Here is a 20,517-nt window from a genome sequence, read left to right as displayed (position 1 = left end):
TGTTTATAGGTTAGGGCTTTATTGTCCCAATAAGGCGGCAATTATTTAATATTTCTAATAAACATAATAATTTACACTATGTTATTATTGCATATATTATTGCATCTACAACAGCACTCAGGTGAAAATAGTATCTGTCACTATGTATAAGTATAAATAGCATCTACTACTACTATTTACACTTATTACAAAGAAAATATGCTATTTTCACTTAGTGCCGCTGCCTTAAAAATAGTATGTGAAACAGAATGTACATTTTAAGTATTATGTAATGATATTGTTGTCACATGACTTGCAGTGAAAAAGCACCAGAAATGCATTCATTTTCAGATTTTCAGACATTTTTTGCTGACAGGAAGCAACAGTGAGGATTACTGAGGTGATTTGGCTTGAAATCATCAAGCTATTTTTGATCATTTACATACTGTGCATAGTATACATACTTTTCTACGTATTATTTTCGTGAAGCAGAATGTGTACTGTAGGGCTGCACGATTAATTGAAATCGAACCGCAATCGCGATTTGGCTTATGTGCGATTATGAAAGCGCAATTCTCTAAATAAAACATGACGCATAATGAGAAGCATGCATCATGTGACACCAGTGTAGCACACTGCATACAGTTTCATACAATATATACATTTAAAACAAAAAATAGGTAGTATACATTATTAAATGTTCAGTATGCAGTTCTAGTTTTCAATTCTGAACACAATTGATACAAGACAGATAACAATGGAGTAGGCACACTTTTGCTATAAACATGCAAAACTAAAACCCATGCATACATATAGAGCTGTGTGTCTGTCTTAGAGGGGCATAATTACACATACACACAATACATTCACAATACTCCAGTTGTGCGCTCTTGCTGGCTGTATGTGTGTGTAAATCTCATACCTTTGCTGCCACATCTGGTTTCGGAAGACTGGAAGCTCTGTTGGAAGACAAACAACGCACAAAAACATTAATGACTGTGCCGTGACCACATCTAGTTCTGGCAGTGGCATTACATGGGGAACGTCGAACTGTGGCTTGCAATAAAATCATAGTCCTGTATTCATAATGACATGGAACAACCGCATGGAAGTTTGTTTATGAAATGATTTTGCCTGCAGGGGAGAACAGAATTAGGTTTGCGTCAATTAAAAGAAACCAGGTCAGGTTTGGTTTGAAACTTGCATAATGAGGTGTGTTATTAAACTAAAACTATGGTTTGACAACAAGCGATATTGCTGTGTGTGTGTCTGTGTGTGAGGCTGGCAGAGCGATCGAGTATCAGTTACCATCTCTGAGAATCTGAACTCAAGACCTTCTAGAACGATCTCACACATCTCTTCGTTTTTTTTTATTTATGAATCAATTTGACCTTTAAGGATGTTCCCAAATGGAGGTTTTATCAGATTTAGCTTCTAGGTATAATCTTGTCCGTAAAATATAGCCACACACATCTTGAAGAGTGTATTATATAGATGTACGCATTTGCTCCTATATGTGGACCCTTTGTTTCTATGTAAACACACACATGTACACGTGACTTCATCCCTCCACCGAGGTCTTTAGAGTGAGATCTAGTGGGTCGGGTCGGGTTTAGCACTGTTGATCCAGTCAGATGAACATGAGTGATCACACTGCTGCAGTTATGAGCTAATAGTCTGTTCTCAGTACACTCAATATAGATCCACAGGACACAGAAGACCGCCAGAGAGAGAAACTAGTCTGCTTTAATCCATGCTACTTAACTAGAATATTTTTGGTGCTCCAAAAAAAACTTAATAACGACTTATATAGAGATGGCCGATTTCAAAACACTGCTTCATGAAGCTTCGGAGCGTTATGAATCAGTGTGTTGAATCATGATTCAGATCGCGTGTCAAACAGCCAAACTGCTGAAATCACGTGACTTTGGCGCTCAGAAAGCTTCATGAAGCAGTGTTTTGAAATCGGCCATCACTATACAGTATATGTCGTTATTTAGTTTTTTTTGGCGCACCAAAAATGTTCTTGTCGCTTTATAATATTAATATTGAACCACTGTACTCACATGAACTGATTTAAATATGTTTTTAGTACATTAATGGATCTTGAGAGAGGAAATGTCATTGCTGGCTATGCAGGCCTCACTGAGCCTTCGGATTTCAACAAAAATATCTTCATTTGCCTTACGGGTGTGGAACGGCATGGGTGAGTAATAAAGGACATTATTCTCAATTTTGGGTGAACTAACCCTTTAATGCATTGATTGGTAAGAGTGAAGTTATTTTATCAAACCCGGTAGTATTCAATTAATCAAATTTGGAGACAACCAATGTTCCTCCTAGAAAAGGTCCAAATATTTATAAAATAGACTATTTTAAGGTGCCAAGATCTTATATGGAATAAAATACCGGTAAGCAAATTCAGATAATAAAACAGACAACATGAGATCTACCATTCAAAAGTTTGGGGTCAGTAAGATTTATACTTTATAAAATTAATACTTTTATTCAGAATGGATGCATTAAATGGAAAAAGTGTAGTGCCTCTGGCAGTTCAAAATGCTTACAATATGTCTGACCAGCGTAACTGGTGTACAATGTCGTCAGACGTAGCTTAAGCGTTTTGAACTGCAAGAAGGCACTTTTTCCATAAGTTGAATACGGAAGACGGTCCGCCGGAAGCTAGAATTTTTACTTTATAAAGTTTTAAGTATTGATATTTTTCTTAGACAAATGCATCGCTTTGCTTCAGAAGGCCTTAATTAACCCCCGGAGCCGTGTGGAGCAGTTATATGACGGATATATGCACTTTTATGGATTTCAAAAATGACCCAGCAATTCACTGCCATTATAAAGCTTGGAAAAGCCAGGACTTTTTTAATATAACTCCAATTGTATTCGTCTGAAAGAAGAATGTCATATACATTTTTGAGTGAACTATTCCTTAAAATTGATCAAGTGACAGTAAAGACATTAATAATGCTACAACAGAATTCTATTTCAAATAAATGCTTTTGAACTTTCTATTCATCAAATAATTCTGAAAAAAAGTATTACAGTTTTCACAACAATATTAAGTAGTTAAATGTTTTCAACATTGTTAATAATAAAAGTTGAGCATCAAATCATCATGTTAGAACGAGTAATGATGCTGAAAATTCAGCTTTGATCACAGGAATAAATTACATTTTACAATATATTCAAATAGAAAACTCTTTTTTAAATTGTAATAATATTTTACAATTTTTAACGTGTTTTTGAGCCTTGATGAGACTTTTTTCATAGACATTGAAAAATCGTGCTGATCCCAAACTTTTGAACGGTGGTCTGGCAGAAGTTATTTAAATATGTAATGATTAGCAAACAATTTACACATGATATTTGTAGAAAAATAGTAATTTTACATGAATGGATAAAAATAAAGTTTGTGGTGTTGAAAGCTCAGTTGATTATAAAGGGCGTGATTTCAAACAACTCCAGAGTAGACACAGGCGCTTCTGAGTCTTTACTTCTGTGTTTGAAATTCTGCCTGATACAGACACAAAATGATTTGTGGTATGAAGCGAAGTCATTTATGCTCATGAACTGACTGAAAGAACATACATCACACAAAACAGAGGAAAAGTCATTCAATGCATAATTTACCATTCTTATTGGTTTAATGATAATACAGCCTACATATTATTTCTAGACATATCTTGATGTTACATTGTTGATATTTCAGAGATGCCCTCTCCAACATAATCTCTGGATTATTTATTCATCAATTTAAGGTAATTAAAAAAAATTGAATGGCAAAATAGTGTGAAATATCCAGATAAATGCAGAGAAATTATGTTAAAAGAAAATTAAAACTAATTACATCAGCATCACTCAGATTCTTAGAACATTCTGTCATGACAGAGAGAGAAGGTGAAAACACACACACACACACACACACACACACACACACACACACACACACAGGCAAAAATACCCACATATGCAATAACTCTACAATGGTAGTCATTGTTTAATTACATGTAGAACTATTTATGAAGTTAATAGCATTTAATTGAATTTTAACAAAGAGGGTCATTCTTACATTCTTAAACTCAGACCATTTTACTGCACTCAAATGAGCAGTACTGCGGTGTGTGTGTGTGTGTGTGTGTGTGTGTGTGTGTGTGTGTGTGTGTGTGTGTGTGTGTGTGTGTGTGTGTGTGTGTGTGTGTGTGTGTGTGTGTGCGCGCACGCGCGTGTGTGTGTGTGTTCAGCCAGAAACATAAGCTGTCCCAGCAAACAGGGAATGTTCTCAGAATGTTCTGGCAAGTTTCTCTCAACGTTATGAACAAATGTTCTTTTAGTAACATCAATAGAACGTTCATTCAGCGTTATCTGGTCTTTAATAATGTTCTCAAAACGTTAGCACAAAAAGTAATTTATATGTCATTCATGGAATGTTTCCGTTTTTATTTATTTTTTATTTCATTCCGAATTCCTTTTTTTTTTATGTTACTACTTTTTCAGAATGTTCAGAGAACATTCCAAAGTAACATCCCATAATTTTTAACAAAATGCTAAAATGTAATGCTCCCTTAATGTTTACATAACCAACAAAAACGTTTTGAATATTCATTAAGAACATTATTTTTAGAGGTGTTAGTAAAACATTCTTAGAACATATTTTTGTTTGCTACAATGCAAGCATACACATGCATTGTCTTAACACCCATAAATATATTGCTAAAAAAATGCCCTGGGAAGTTAATAAAATTAGAAAAACACTCATTTCGTCTGTATTTTCTATTCGCTAGGGTGTTCTGGATGGTAGCTTACTGGTCTATCATCAAGTCTCTGTGAGGTCTCTAAATGCAGTATGGAACAGGTTTCTCCTTCAATGCAAGTCTGTGGGATTTTGTAACCTATACTTGATCATGCTTGATCATACTTGACACTAAGTGAATATCATATGTCTGATCACTTACATTTCCATGCATTTATGTCTGTATAGCGCAAACGGTGCAATGGTGTACAGTGACATCATCACAACAGCAGAGGTCTCACACACTCTCAGAGCATCTGTTCGACGTCTCATTTATATCTCACACTGCAGTCTGACGCATGACTCGCTGATTTTCCTTCAATAATAACAAACTCTTGCAAACTCCCTTGAATGTGTCTGCTTGAGAAAGACGTATTAAAAACAACCCACAGGAACCAAATGTCAAAAAGAAGATCTCTATTATATACACCGATTCTCCAAGACAACAATGAGATTAAACAGGCAGAAAAACAGAAAAGGTCATATGTTCACATATTTAAATGAAACTGCAATTGGAATATTACCATTACAGAACTTTGTATTCTCTGGCATACTGTATCAGATTTGATATGAACATTTCCAAGGGCTCTAAATTATCAACATAATCAAAACTTTGCTAAAAAAAAGCAGCTGTACACAATCTACTACATGCCTTCTGACATCTGATTGATAGTTTATACTTTTTTTAGGCCTTTTAGTATAATTGTAAGAATAACCTTAAACGTAAGAATAACCTTTTTACACTTAAAACTACAGAGCTTTGAACTATATCTTCTTATGTTGTGACAACTGATATATATATATATATGCATTGTATGCAAGTAGGCTGCTATACTGTTAAAGATCTCATTGATTTACATTACAAACTATCAGAATTTCATCTTGCCATTTAAATGACATCAACAGCACCAAATGTCATATTTTTGCTCAATTTGGTGTTTTCCTCCTTGAGTCCGAGTTCCATATTCTCACTATATCATATGAGCCATAAAAGCCTGGGGGCTTTACTTAAGATATGATAAGTTAATTTAGGATTTTCCACAATTTCGTATTTATTACAGAAGCAAAATTAACTTGATTTAGGATTATTATGCTCTTACAAAATCTAATTTAACTGTAGTTGGGAAATCTTAAACTGCTCCATCGAGTTTGGTAATCAACTGTCAGGTCTGTCAAGCAACCAACAACGCGCAAACTACTTCTGAGGTAAACCTAAAATCAAAATGGGGAAACAACGGCGTGCTTTTACTTTCAGTGCAGCAGAGATTGACATTTTGATGAGCTCCGTTGAAAAGTTAAAGCCTGTTTTATAAATTGCCTTTTGCAAAAAAAAAAAAAACTTCAGGCGTTAGTCACTTGAAGAATGACCGGTAATGCTCCGTGACGGCTCGTTGGCCTCTGTAATGTTGGTCGCAATTCGTCAACAAACTGCAAAATCATGTGTCGTGGGAGTCGAATTATTTACGAGCTTTTTATCATTAAAGCACAGCACATCCTCTGGGTCCTCCAAAAGTCTCTCCACCATCAAACGTCGCTCTTCGTCTTGTATGAATCAATAAATGTAACGTCAATCTCGAAAAAGGCTTTTTGTACTGTGATTTTTACCAGTGGATTTCAAAAAGTTAATAAGGAAGGACACCAGTGGGGTTGTCCTAAAGTTAAGACAGCTTTTAGGATTTTTTGTTGAGTTAGGATGCTTCTACCCGTTTCCTATCCATAGTTAAATTGTTAGTTCACCCAAAAAATGAAAATTCTGTCATTAATTACTCACCCTCATGTCGTTCGACACCCGTAAGACCTCCGTTCATCTTCGGAACACAAATGAAGATATTTTAGCTGAAATCCGATGGCTCGGAAAGGCCTCCATTGGCACAATGCACTTTACACTCTCAAGACCCTTAAAAGGTACTAAAGACGTCATTACAAAGTCCATCTCACTACAGTGGTTCTACAATAACTTTATAAAGCGGCGAGAATAGTTTTTGTGTGCAAAAAAAACCTTAATAACGACTTAAATAGTGATGACCGATTTCTAAATAATGCATCATGAAGCTTCGAAGCGTTATGAATCAGTGAGTCGATTCAGAGGTTTGGATCGCCAAAGTCACGTGATTTCAGCAGTTTGACACACGATCCGAATCATGATTCGACTCGCTGATTCATAAGCTTCATGATGCAGTGTTTTTAAATCGGTCATCACTATATAAGTCGTTATTTATGTTTTTTTTGCGCACAAAAACTATTCTCGCCGCTTTATAAAGTTATTGTAGAACCTCCACTGTAGTGAGTTGGATTGTAATGACGTCTTTAGTACCTTTTAAGGGTCTTGAGAGTGAACCGTGCATTGTGCCAATGGAGGCCTTTCAGAGCCATCAGATTTCAGCTAAAATATCTTCATTTCTGTTCCAGGATGAACGGAGGTCTTATGGGTGTCGAACGACATGAGGGCAAGTAATTAATGACAGAATTTTCATTTTTGGATGAACTAACCCTTTAAGATAAGATTATGCACTTATGAAATGCCATTTTGTCCTAAATGAGGTCCCAACCAAACAGATAAGATAGGATTCTAAAGTTGTTTCTGTAATACGCCCGCTGATGTATAAAATATGATACTTGACATGCATCTTTAGATTTTTTTAGTCTAAGATTAGTCTAAAAGTTCAATAAAAACGTTCCATTTCAAAAAATGTGATTATTTCATGACAGACCTTACAGGGTTAAAGAACCCAAGAAACCAATACACTGATCTAAAGAACGTACAACGTTCTCCATAAAGCTCAACTCAAGAACTGTGCACTGATAAATGGACCAGTGTTCGGGAAACCTGTTTGAAATTGCAAACACTTGAAACAAGGAGTGCAGAAATCATTCACATCAGCTTTAAAGGGACAGTTAAAAGGTGCACTATGTAACTTTTACTAGAGGTCGCCTATTCAAAACAAAGGCGTAGTTTGATGACGCCAAATTTGAGCGCAGAATCTTGGGACATGTGGTCTTTCACCTCACAGCCGGTGGAAAAGAATCGGGATAGGACTAGGGCAGAAATCATGTTTATGGATGTGATTATTAACGTTACTGTAGTATGAAGCAGAGCAGGGCCGAGTGTTGTGGAGCTGAGCAAGGCCACTGGAGCGATTGTTAATAAGATGAACACAACACACGCCTCGCGAGCAGCGGGACTTTTATTATGCCACAGTCGCCGGTGCCACTTCCGCTTTTCCGGTTATGAGTATGAGGTAACGCAGCTCTGTTTATCATATTAGATACATTGAGTGTGTTGAAAATGATGTTATGACGTTACTGTGCGTTCGCTCGGCGGCTGCTATGACACTTGTTCACACTGCAGTGAGAGTAAAGCGTTTCTGCAAAATAAAATCGGAAACCGAGGGTAATGCAGATATGACGCAATCGACAGGCGACTCCCTCACACGTCCCGGTTCCTCGGTTAAAATTAGGGTCGTGAGAAAAGGTCGATGCATCAATGCATCGCGATTCGTTATCCAACGATTCAGAATCGATTCTGTGTTCAATTCAAACGGCCACTTCACCACTGGGCGCGCTCGAAAAACCCGTTGATAGGCGAACGTTCGTATGCTGGTGCGTTTAAGATAAAATGGACAAACTACGACCTGCTCAGGGGCGTCGCACCCGTGGGGACACTTTTCCCGGTGACAGGGTTCAACACCCGCACGTTTCATGCAGTTTTTCCGCGGTTTTGCACAAAAAGCAGTCGCTCCTCCGTTTCTCTGGCCGCTCTTGTGTCTGTGCTCACTGCTGCTGCCTCCCCGTTTCTCCCCGTTTTTGCTTATTAAATGCAAAGTTTTTAATTTCAAAAGCATTTCTAAATTAAGTTCATATTTCCAACAAACGAAATTCTGAGCCAAAATAACGAAGTGGTGTTCAAGGAGGCTATACGGCGCTTTCCTTGCCATTAATGCTTAATAACACTCCTATGTCTCCGATGTGGTGGCCTGGACATAAACCAACATCCGTGGCATAATTTTTGGAATGACTTATCGAATATTGCAGAACTACTGCACAACGTTTCAAACGAATGAACAAAGACTGGTGAGTGATTCAATGTCTCTAACATGACTGTTGCAGCTCGGCAAGTTCTCTCATGTGAGATGTTATGCGCACACACTGAATTTGGCTTCTCAGCGAGCACTAAAGTTGTTTTTCTTCTGCATTAGCCTATGTTTTAAAGATTTTTTTGTGGCTCTAACCAAAGTAAAAAAAAATGTGCTTTAAAGACATTTTTTGTTCAAATGTTCTAAAGAAACTGAAAAATTGTCACACTTAGTTGTAACTTGAGAACTGCAATTTTATGGCTTACTATGTTTCATTTGAGCTTGTTAATCTTGAATATAACTTTGTTAATAAATTAAAAGTTTTGAAAGAAATCTTCATAATCATTTTTAATATGGAAATACTGTCAAACTGATATTCTAACCAAAAACAAAACACATATTAGCTCCAATTTTGGTTAAAATGTAAAGTTCATGTATTTGCACAGCAGGATGATTAGTTACCAAAAATGTATGTTAAGAATCGTTTTGGGAATCGGATCGTTACTCCCAGAATCGGAATCGGATCGAATCGTTAAGTGCCTTAAGATTCCCAACCCTAGTTAAAATAGCAACTTCTCACGATTTACAAATAGTTGGAAACATTTGGGATATTGTAAGTACTCAACTGAACAAAATATATAACACTGGCCTAGTGGTTTATGGATATTTTACTGCAAAAATGTTACCTATTGCACCTTTAATCCATAATGACTGTTGCCATCATTTATTCTTTTTTTTTTCAACATTTTTGTAATTTTATCAATTGGAAAAGAGCAACTTGTGCATTATATATCCTGCTAAACATCTTCCGTTGTGTTCCACAGAAGAAAGTCACACAGGGCTGGAACGACATGAGGGTAAATAATGACAGAATATTAATTTCTGGGTGAACTGATCCTTTAAGATGCAATGTTGAAATCAGAAATGAATATATCAGTATTCAATCAAGAGAGCAAGAGGACATGAAGGAGGGTAATTATTATATTCTTTTCAAGTACGAAAGCATGAATATTACAAAACTTCTATGTTGGTGGAAATTTCATTACGCTTTGAACTCGCTTCCAAATGTTGATTTTTATCCTGCTGTATCTCACTAATGGAAAATGGGATTTTATCCAGCTGTGATATCCTGTGAACGCCAACACACACATTCAGGGATGTGCTCAGTGCAGGACAGTGTGTGTTGCAGCTTACGCTTTCAGTCCTCAGACAGCTGAGAGCTCAGAATACACTCACGGAGAGAGTTTAGAGAGGTTTAGTAAGTTAATGCTTTGAAATCTGTCATGAGAAAAAAGAACCATGCCATATTAATCATGTATGAGGCTTGTTCATGTGAGGGCAAACTGACCATCTAATACACGCAGGAACAGAGAAGAAAAGCTGATTTTACAACAACTAATAGACCTGATGGCTGAAATCAGTTGACTTGCATTCTCTTTCTTGTTCACACTTCTTTGCAAACCTGGTCCTGATACTGTCACATTTTAACATTAAACCTGTCTGATTTCTTGTTTAAGCCATGAAATGAAGATTGCACAGTAGCTGTAAGTTGTAAAACAAAGATTACATTTACAAAAAACTATTTGAAAAAAAAAATAGTTTAAATAGAAGTAGAAATAGTCTTTCTACTTCAAAATGTCATGCTTTATCATGCTTTCAATGCATTACTTGCTGTTTCTTTGTAATTATTTGTGAAATATACAAGGAAAAGCTACACCAAATTGTTTCAGTGTATACATGGAATAGCACATTACCATACTATTCTTACCAGGGATTTTCCAATTGTGAATACTTATTCCAAGGAGTCAGGATGCAATTTAACAGAATAACTGTGTTCCACAATACAATACACTTAAAGGGATAGTTCACCCAAAAATGAAAATTAGCCCATAATATACTCACCCTCAAGTCATCCTAGGTGTTTGTATGACATTCTTCTTTCAGGTGAATAAAATCGGAGTTATATTAAAAAATTCCAGGCTAATCCAATTTCGGTCGGCCAAAAGATTACTTTATAAAGTTTTAAATATGGATATTTTTCTTACACAAACGTGTCGATTCACTTCAGAAGGTCTTTATTAACACCCCAGGCTGCGTGGAGCAGTTATTTGACGGACAGATGCACTTTTTATGGACTTCAAAAACAGAGCCACTATTACTCCAATTCTAATGCTTGGATTAGCCTGGACTTTTGTAATATAACTCTGATTGTATTCGTCTGAAAGAAGAATGTCATATACACCTAGGATGACTTGAGGGTGAGTAAATGATGGGCTAATTTTCATTTTTGGGTGAACTATCCCTTTAACCTTTAATTTTGATTAAAGATAGATAGAAGGGATGCTAGAAGGGAACAGGAAGGAATAACTACATTGACTCATTATTTCATTAGACTGCCAAATGGTATAGTTCAACACAAAACTGTATTAAAAATGCAAAATAACCTTTTATTTTAAAGATGATAACTGGACAACACTTGCTACAACAATGTAGCATTGTATTTGAAATGTGTATCATGGAATAATGCTGTTTCCCTTATAAAAAAAACACTAGTATGCACGCTGCTTCCTAAATGAAATACTTGCCTACTATAAAGTATGCAAAAAAACGTACGCCAACAGAGAAGTATGGCCAAATACATTCGAAAAGTCCTCAGATGACCTTCTTCCACTGAGATTCTGAAGTGTGCATTCGATGGACATTTAACTATCCCATGAGGCCACGGGAGAGGATTTGTGAATGGAGGTGAAGCGACACAACTGAGGCCGTAGGTCAAGCCATGACAGTGACAACATGGCGGAAGTAGTACGACCAAATTTCATTCATACTACACACATTTATATAGAACATACTTTTTTTAACTGTCACAAAGTATGCTTCAAACCAAAGACCTAATATACAGTATGATTTCCCGCAATGGTGTACACGGTATGCAGTGTACAGTGTGTACTGCACAGCGAGCTAGTTTTCCAATGCACATTTAAAAAAAAAATCATTTTCCATTACTACACACCAAAATATGAAGCAAGCAGATAGATCTGGCATCTTTTACTGGCTCGGTTTCATTCCGTTTCTTATTGTTTATAAATTTAGCTTATGAAATATCAGTCAGAATAGATTAAAGGTCCCATGGCATGGCATTTTTCTATTATTTTATAATGTTTCCTGAGGTGTACTTATATTGTTAGTATGACTTTTACATCATAAAATGTCATAATTTAGAAATAAAAGGCATTTTTTCTATACTGCTGTTTGCCCTGTGGCTGAATGCCCTGCTTCAAGAGGCGTGTCTGCTGTGAGACTTCAGTAAAAACGCCCACTGTTGTGATTGGCTGACATCTTTGCATTTTAAATGAGCGGAGGGGGCGTGGTTTAACCAGGTCTACGAGGCACGAGCAGGCACGAGCTGCTGCCAGAGAGACGGATGGACCTGAGTTCACTTCACATCAGTTCTCAGCATGTCTGAACTGTTGTAGTTACAGCATATACTTCAGGTTATTAGTCTATTTCTAGTCGGAGGGACTGTCACTCATGTCAGAAAGTTAGTAACTTTAGTAAATTATGGATCAGCGCTGACTGGAGACGCGAACCGTTTAGAACGATTCAGTCCGATTTGGTGAACTGATTCGGTTCACTAAAAAGAACCGGTTCAAAAGAAATATCGTTCGCGAACCGGACATCACTAATGTACCAGAGATGGAGCTCAGCGATTGCTAACAAAGTTATTTATAGCAACTACTGAGTTATGAGAGCGCTGTCAGTCAGCGCGAGTTTATTGTGTTTGTATTTGAGAGTTCCCAGTCCCAGTCACACCGAGTCCGTCTTCATCATTATTACCAACTTTGTAACACATGCAAAGTACCATTACAGCTGTCGAGATGAACGAGTTAAAAGTGTTGATAATAGCATTATTTTTAAAATAAAATAAAAGCGTCAGTGACGTGCGTTGAGTGCACAGCGCAAACAAAGACACAACAGCAGTAATCGAATGTAATCCAGTTTATTGTGGGGCTAGGCTGGCTAGCCCGGATATGCTCAAGCTTACCCCCCTTCTGCTTAATCTCACGCCGCGTTTGGTGCCTCCGCTGTGGGCCAGATGCAGTACTGGGGGTCGGGGATGTTGAAGGCCGAGCTTCGGCGTGTGTGAGGTTTATCTCTGCTGATGTTGAGCAGAAACTCATGACTGTATGCACATTTTAGAACCGATAGACGCGACGAGGACGTACAAAAACACTGACTCACAAGATAGAAAACACGAAAACACCGTTCTGTCGGGAGAGAGAGAAGCCGCATTGTGTGCACGAATAATAAATAATTAGCTACACATCAGAAATCACTGATCACAGATCAGAAGGAACTGAAGAAAGACTTCTGTTTTCATTTGTACATCCAAACACCAGGAGACTTCAGGATTGGCTCGTCTGGCCTGTCATGTTCTCAAAGGCAGAGAAAGACAACCATAACTCGGTTTTACACCGATCAACATTTCTATCCACTTGGGGACAATATTCAGGCTAGGGGAACTCATATTAATGTTGAAAACCCTCATAAAATGAAAATGTCATGCCATGGGACCTTTAAACAGAAAACAAAAAAAATGGTGTTCTCTCTGCATCTGTGCAAATGTCCAAACTGTTTTTCTTTCAGAATGATGCTTCAGACATTTGGGACTGTTAACAGTCCACATTTTAGATTTGCACGAATCAAAATCAAGTTAATTTGGGGAGAAAGTCAACCAGGAACTGAAACATATTTACTGGAAAGTAGATATTTTTAACCACTCCTCCTGGTCAAAACTGCAGTTATACTCTGTATAACCCCATCCCAAGTAAAATCAAGGTAATATATTTTTTGTTCTATAATATTGAATATGTTACATTTTAATATATTCAAATATAATTTTAAATTATTATTATTATTAACATTTTTACATTATCTTCATTGGCTGTGTGCTTTTTTCTGCATTGTGGCTTATTTCCTAAAAATTCTCAGTATTTTTTTATCTTTTTAATTTCCCATTTATTTCTATGGCAGCACTTTTGACCACGAGGAGTACAAGTTTCGCTTTTTTAGGACTAGTTAACTTTTTCGAAATATGTCTACTATTTGTGTGTGTGTGTGTGTGTGTGTGTGTGTGTGTGTGTGTGTGTGTGTGTGTGTGTGTGTGTGTGTGTGTGTGTGTGTGTGTGTGTGTGTGTGTGTGTGTGTGTGTGTGTGTGTGTGTGTGTGTGTGTGTGTGCAGTATTCAAATAGCAAGTACCACACAAATCACCAAGTGTCATATTAATTTGATTAATTAAAAAATATTTTTTTTAAATCAACTCGTTTTAACGTCTGTCAAACGTGAACGAAGAGCACCAGGTTTTAATTTGTATCAGATGAATCTAGGAAAATGATGTCAAAATTTTAAAAAAATTGCAGAAATTAAAATAATGAGTTACAGACATTAAGAGCGAAAATGAAGTCAAAAAAGAAAAGACATTAATATGATAAAAACTGTCAGCAGACCAGAAAAGCTCTTTTTCCTCTCTCTCTCACTCTGGGGATATGAACCCATGTCAGGGTTTGTTATGGTCCTGAGGTTATTCAAAAGTGGATTGGGATGGAGTTTAGATGGTTTAACTAAATCAAGCTAAACTTTTCCTCCAATCGGTCAGCAAAACACCTCCCACAAACCCATGTAATCAAGTAACCTGCATTCAACCCTGCTGTAAATGGTTGAATCTGACGCTATGTTTGACGTCTTCTGTGCCCGAGAAGTTGTGTGGTCAGTTTAATCTGAGCTTTGATTAGGATCTGGCACTCATGTGTGTGTGTTTAAGCATTCAGAACCAGTGAGGACCATTTGAGAGTTGTGGATGTGGCCTAACAGAACGTCAAACCTGGACCGCAACACAAAAACAGACAGATGCATAAACAACACATGCGCACAATCAAGAACACACACGCAAAAAGGGAATAAAGAATTGCAGGTTCTCATGAAGCTGACAAGATTTGTTGTTTAGCTTAGTTTACGTGATTCAAGCTGTTGAGAGAGGGCGTTCAAGGGCAAAAAAACAAGACAATATTTTTCCTCCAAAGTGCCTTCTTTGTTATTTCAGTGTATATAAACTCATTTTAGTTCATTAATGTCAAAACAGAAGCCTGTGGTGTCTCAGAGCGGCCAATATAAACATCCTCCAAACACAACACACGTCAACGAGGAAAGTCAGTCCACTTGTTGGCTATCTTGGTTACGAGTCCAGCAAGTACAGATCATGTCTACTTGAATAGGGAAAGACCAAAATCTCAAAGACTGACTGTAAAAATTACGTTTCAAAAACATCCAACCACCAGTCATATCAACACTTGCATAATGCACAGTCTATAATAAATAAAACCTTTTTTTAACTAGGCCCATCTCTCCTCCTATACTGTCTCAAATGTCATAGTGCACACATTACTCCTGAGCTCACATGCATATTATGCTAAATGTATTTCATATTTTTTGTACGCAATAAAATAATACTCTTAGTGAAAGCATTCTTAAAACAAGATAACATTTTAAGCTTGTAAGAAAATATTTGCAATGGGGCAAGAAAAAAATTTACTTGTTTTTTCTTTAACTGCAAAATCAGTTTAAACAATTAAGATGTTTAATTCTATGGGTCAGAACGAAGGTGGAAACTGTCATATAAAAGTAAACCACCATGTTTTGGTGCTAGAAACCTTAAGAAATGAACATTGTAAATGGACTAAAAAGGGAAAATAAATAAATCAGCTTCTTTGTAAGTAAATAAATACATTCTTTGAAAATGAATGAATGAATGAATGAATGAATGAATGAATGAATGAATGAATGAATGAATGAATGAATGAATGAATGAATGAATGAATGAATGAATGAATGAATGAATGAATAAATAAATAAATAGACTTTGTAGGTAAATAAATAAATAAATTCTTGGAAAATAAATGCATAAATTGACTTCTTTGTAAGTAAATAAATAAATAAACTTCTTTGTAAGTAAATAAATAATTACATTCTTTGAAAATAAATAAATAAATAAATAAATAAATAAATAAATAAATAAATAAATAAATAAATAAATAAATAAATAAATAAATAAATAAATAAATAAATAAATAAATGGACTTCTTTGTAAGTACTTAAATTCTTGGAAAATAAATAAATAAATACAATAAATAAATCGACTTCTTTATAAGTAAATAAATAAATTCTTGGAAAAATAATTAAATGAATTAAATAAATAAATAAAATTACTTTGTAAATAAATAAATTATTGGAAAATAAATAAATTGACTTCTTTGTAAGTAAATAAATAAATTATTGGAAAAATAATTAAATAAATAAAATAAATTGACTTATTTGTAAGTAAATAAATAAATACATTATCGGACAATTAAATAAATAAATAAATTCAAAACATAAATAAATTGACTTTGTAAGTAAGTAAATAAATAAATAAATATATTCTTTGAAAATAAATAAATAAAATAAATAAATGAATTAAATAAATAAATAAATCAACTTCTTTGTAAGTAAATAAATAAATAAATTCTTTGAAAATAAAGAAATAAATAAATAACCTTAAGAAATTAACAATGGACTTCAGGGGAAAATAAAATAAATAAATGGACTTCATGGGAAATAAATAAATAACAACTTTAAGAAATTAACAATGGACTAAAACCATGGATTAAAAACAAATAAATAAACTAACTTACTTAATGGTAAAATAAATGAATAAATAAATGGACTTCACGTTGAATGAATGAATAAATAAAAAATATAATCAATAAATAACCTTAAGAAATGAAGATTATACATGGACTTGATATGACCATCTGTGTGAGTTGATCTGATGGTAAGTGAGATGAAGTACAGCAGTGACGCTGGCCCTCTCACAGCGAACACAAACCAAAAGCAATCAATAAAATAATCCACTGCATGTGCTTTTAATTAACATGGAGCCACTCGTTCTCTCTGTGTAATCTACTGTCATCCATGAGAAGCAACAGAAAGCCTGTAAAACTCCAAATCCCTCCACCATAACTGCAGCTAAAGCCGAGTTTGGCATCTCCACAGAACTCTCCAATAAAACTCAAGCGTCCTCCATTAGCACTAAAAACAAGGCCCACGGACACACACAAACACACAAAATCTGGTACTTGAGTGTCTTGCTCAAAAACGTTTAATTCTCTACAGTTTCCGATTTACACAAAAGTAATTTAGTGAATAAAATCTCTCATTACCTGCAGACTGCTGGAATTACGAACAACAGATAAAATGTGTTTAAGAGGTAAAACTAAACCCTAACCGCAACATAACCTGGTAACCCAGACGAAAGTGCATCCCCACTAAGTAGAAAACTGGAAAAATATTAGCCTATTTCATGCAAAACCCACTGATATGCAAAATATTTGAAATATTTGCAATTTATGTTGCTTCCAAAAAAAAATATATGGTCAGAATACACAACTATTGTTGTAAGCTCGATTTCATGCATGACTGTATTATCAAATGTATCAGAGTGCAAAGCATGCAACAAAAGTGTTTCTTGCATTTTCAGTTTTGTTGCAAGGGGCTTCTCAATGAAGGCTTCTAATGAAAGTCTTCATATAGTCAGATTTCTCTTTCAGGTCAACTACAGAGAAGCAGTGTGGAGAGACATTATGCCAACAACTTTATACCTGAATAGTAACACTTCTGATTGAAACGTACTCAACGCAAATACACAAATGTGCAATGCCTCACCATTGCATTGCAAGTCTGTGGCCTCATTAAACATAGCTACTAAACATTCATGTGAAATTGTATATTGTTGGCTCTTTGAACAAATTGCATCATTGCATAAATGTAATATACTGTAATTACTCAAGTGGGCAATGTCGGTGCCATTAAGGCTTGGTTTCACAGACAGGGTTTAGATTAAGCTAGGATTAGGCCTTAGTTTGATTATGGCATTTTATAAATGTGTCTTAGAAAAAAACACTCACCCTCAAGTCATCCTAGGTGTCTATGATAGTCTTCTTTCAGAATAAAATCAGAGTTATATTAAAAATGTCCTGGCTCTTCCAAGCTTTATAATGGCAGTGACTTGTTGTTTAGTTTTTTGAAGTCCTTAAAAGTGCATCTATCCATCATATAACTGCTCCACGCGGCTCCGGGGGGTTAATAAAGGCCTTCTGAAGCAAAGTGCCGCGTTTGTGTAAGAAAAATATCCACAAGTTGACTTGCGCTAAAAGAGTAACCCTCGACCCGAACCCTTGACGCATGTGTGTTGACGAACGCAGAAGCGCAGAGGATAGAGCAAAACAAAACACCGGTCATGAATTAGAGTCTAAAAAAAGATTTTTTAAAGAGAAATGGCGGAAGATTACCATATAAGAGAAGAGGGGCTTGAGTTTGTTGCCCAGTCCTATCCACGAGAGGCGTCAAAGCGTGCGATGCTCCTGTAAGACTGGAAAAAGCTAGCATGCCAGAATGTCTGAATTGAGAACAAGTACTCCCCGAGAAGACAAAGGACATTTTCTGGAAATCAACATTTGAACTGTCTCTTACACACCATTCGAGACACAAGTCTCACCTATTCTACATCTTTCTCTGTTGACCCCCTCTACCCCCAAACTTCTACTCCCTCTCATGCTGAGATCACCCAAAATTCACCCAAAATCTAAATGGTTTAATGTCAATTCTCACTATACAGTATTATACGTGTTTGATATCGTTAGAAATGTCTCAGTGCGACTGGTACAAAGATCTCATCACCACAGAAGGAAACAATAATAAGATAATAAAGGTTTTAAGAGTTTAGAGAAATGTTGCTTATTACGGTGGGTGTGGCTTCAACCATTTGGTCTTATGTCAATACAGGTCTATGGGACAGTGATTAATGCAAATTCCCATTGTTAACACGTGTTTCCATTTGAAAGAGATTTCTGTCTTGGTCTGAGCATACTGTATAAGGAGGTGTGACAAAAGGTTCAGGGCGCGAAACTGTAATCAGTTCAGCCCATAACGCTGGGAGCCTACTAGACGCTCAGCGTTATGTAATATTCAGAAGTCAGGTATGCATCTTTCACTCTTTACTTCAGAGAATTTGATGTTATGTATGGATTATCTTTGAATTGATTATGTAATTGACATTATACAATTACCTGACTGTTAATAAATTGTTACATTTTGGTCTATTCTGACTTACTCTGGAATTATTAACTATCTCTAGTAGATGAACGGATATGAACGGGTATAATTTCAACAAAGGGTTAAACGGAATAATTCAATGTGCGGTCAACTATTAAAGGGGTGGTAAACCACGATTTCAGTATTCTAACTTTAGCTAGCGTGTAATGTTGCTGCTTGAGCATAAACAACATCTGCAAAGTTACAACGTTCAAAGTTTAAAGCAAAGGGAGATATTTGCTTTTAAAGAAATCAGTTTCTAAGGACTACAGCAAACGGCCGGTAGGCGACTACAGACATTCCTCCAGGGTTGATGACATCACCAGCCTCAATATTTACATAAACCCCTCCTCCGAGAATATATAATAAGGGGGGGGGGGGCATTTTGTATCGCGGCGCTGTTGTGGTATAGTTAGGCTGGAGTGTTGTTGCTGCAATGCCGACGAAACGCTGTTATTTTCATCCGGATTGCAGGTCTGGGGTACTTGCTTTGTTCAGCCTTCCTAGGGATGGGGGTGCGTTACAGAGCATTTAACATACAGCATGTTATATGCACGTGTGTTTGAGACAGAGGGGAACAGGTCGCAGATATATGCTGCCCATCATAAAGCACGAGACAGACAGGGTCGGAGGAGAAGACCGGAAAATGTGACATAATGGACAATATTCGTTTGTATTTGCAATTCATGAGCCGCGGTTCAGCTGCGCGAGACAAACACTGCCAGTGTGTGGATGCACGACGCGCGCGCTGCACATTTCACAGAGGAAAGCTTCCACAATCTTCGCGAGTTCAATGCAGGATTTGCACAATGGCTTGTCCTGAAAGCTGGATTTACAAACAGAAGCTGTTTACGGGCCACAACCTGTAAGTCTGATTTATTTTTCATCGATGTGTTTTCCTGTAATAGGTTAATTTTACGTTGTAGCAAGGAAGTAAACAGATGACAACGCTGTTCTGCAAACCAGTTTGTTAAATGCTAATTCATACTTAACGTTATCCGACGAACACCTAACGTTACAAACACTAACCTTAAAATCTCAACAGCGAACTTGGCATTAGTGTAAATGATTCTATGATTAGAGCTTTTGTGTATTATTTATCTACAGGCATGCTAAACATGGTTCTGTGTGTGATTTGGCTACTAGTAAAGCCAATGTTTAGTGTTCGTTTTGGGTTAATAGATCTTGCGAGAGATATTTGGCTATAATCGTTCTAAAAATACAAAAGTAACAGTGCCATTCAGTAGCGATCACTATAGATCCGCAGTCTTTACTCTTGAGGAATGAACAGGTTGAACAGGTTCTGCTCGATCATCTTCACTAAAATGTTCTGGGTCTGATTCGGGCTCAGATTGGTATGGTTTTACTGATGCCATTGTTTCTAATACTGATCAAAGCACAGCCTCCGGTAAAGGTAAGGGGCGTGACGTTTCCGACAAACGTGCACTAGGCGGTTAGCGAATCACAACACACTG

General features: G+C 36.4%; 1 protein-coding gene across 2 annotated transcripts in view; it reads right to left on the bottom strand.

Moving 5' to 3' along the window:
• pdlim5a (PDZ and LIM domain 5a) overlaps positions 1-20,517 on the bottom strand; it is a 91,780-nt gene that overhangs the window by 42,708 nt on the left and 28,555 nt on the right. For both annotated transcript variants that reach the window (XM_079815878.1, XM_079815877.1), the window contains exon 4: positions 902-938. In XM_079815878.1, coding sequence (XP_079672004.1) covers positions 902-938 — 37 coding nt within the window. The remainder of the gene's footprint in view (positions 1-901; positions 939-20,517) is intronic.

This window comes from Gobio gobio (assembly GCF_949357685.1).
Source record: "Gobio gobio genome assembly, chromosome: 4".
NCBI classification, from domain to species: Eukaryota; Metazoa; Chordata; class Actinopteri; order Cypriniformes; family Gobionidae; genus Gobio; species Gobio gobio.
The sequence above is the reverse complement of the archived record's forward strand: the minus strand, read 5'-3'. Positions and strand labels throughout refer to the sequence as shown.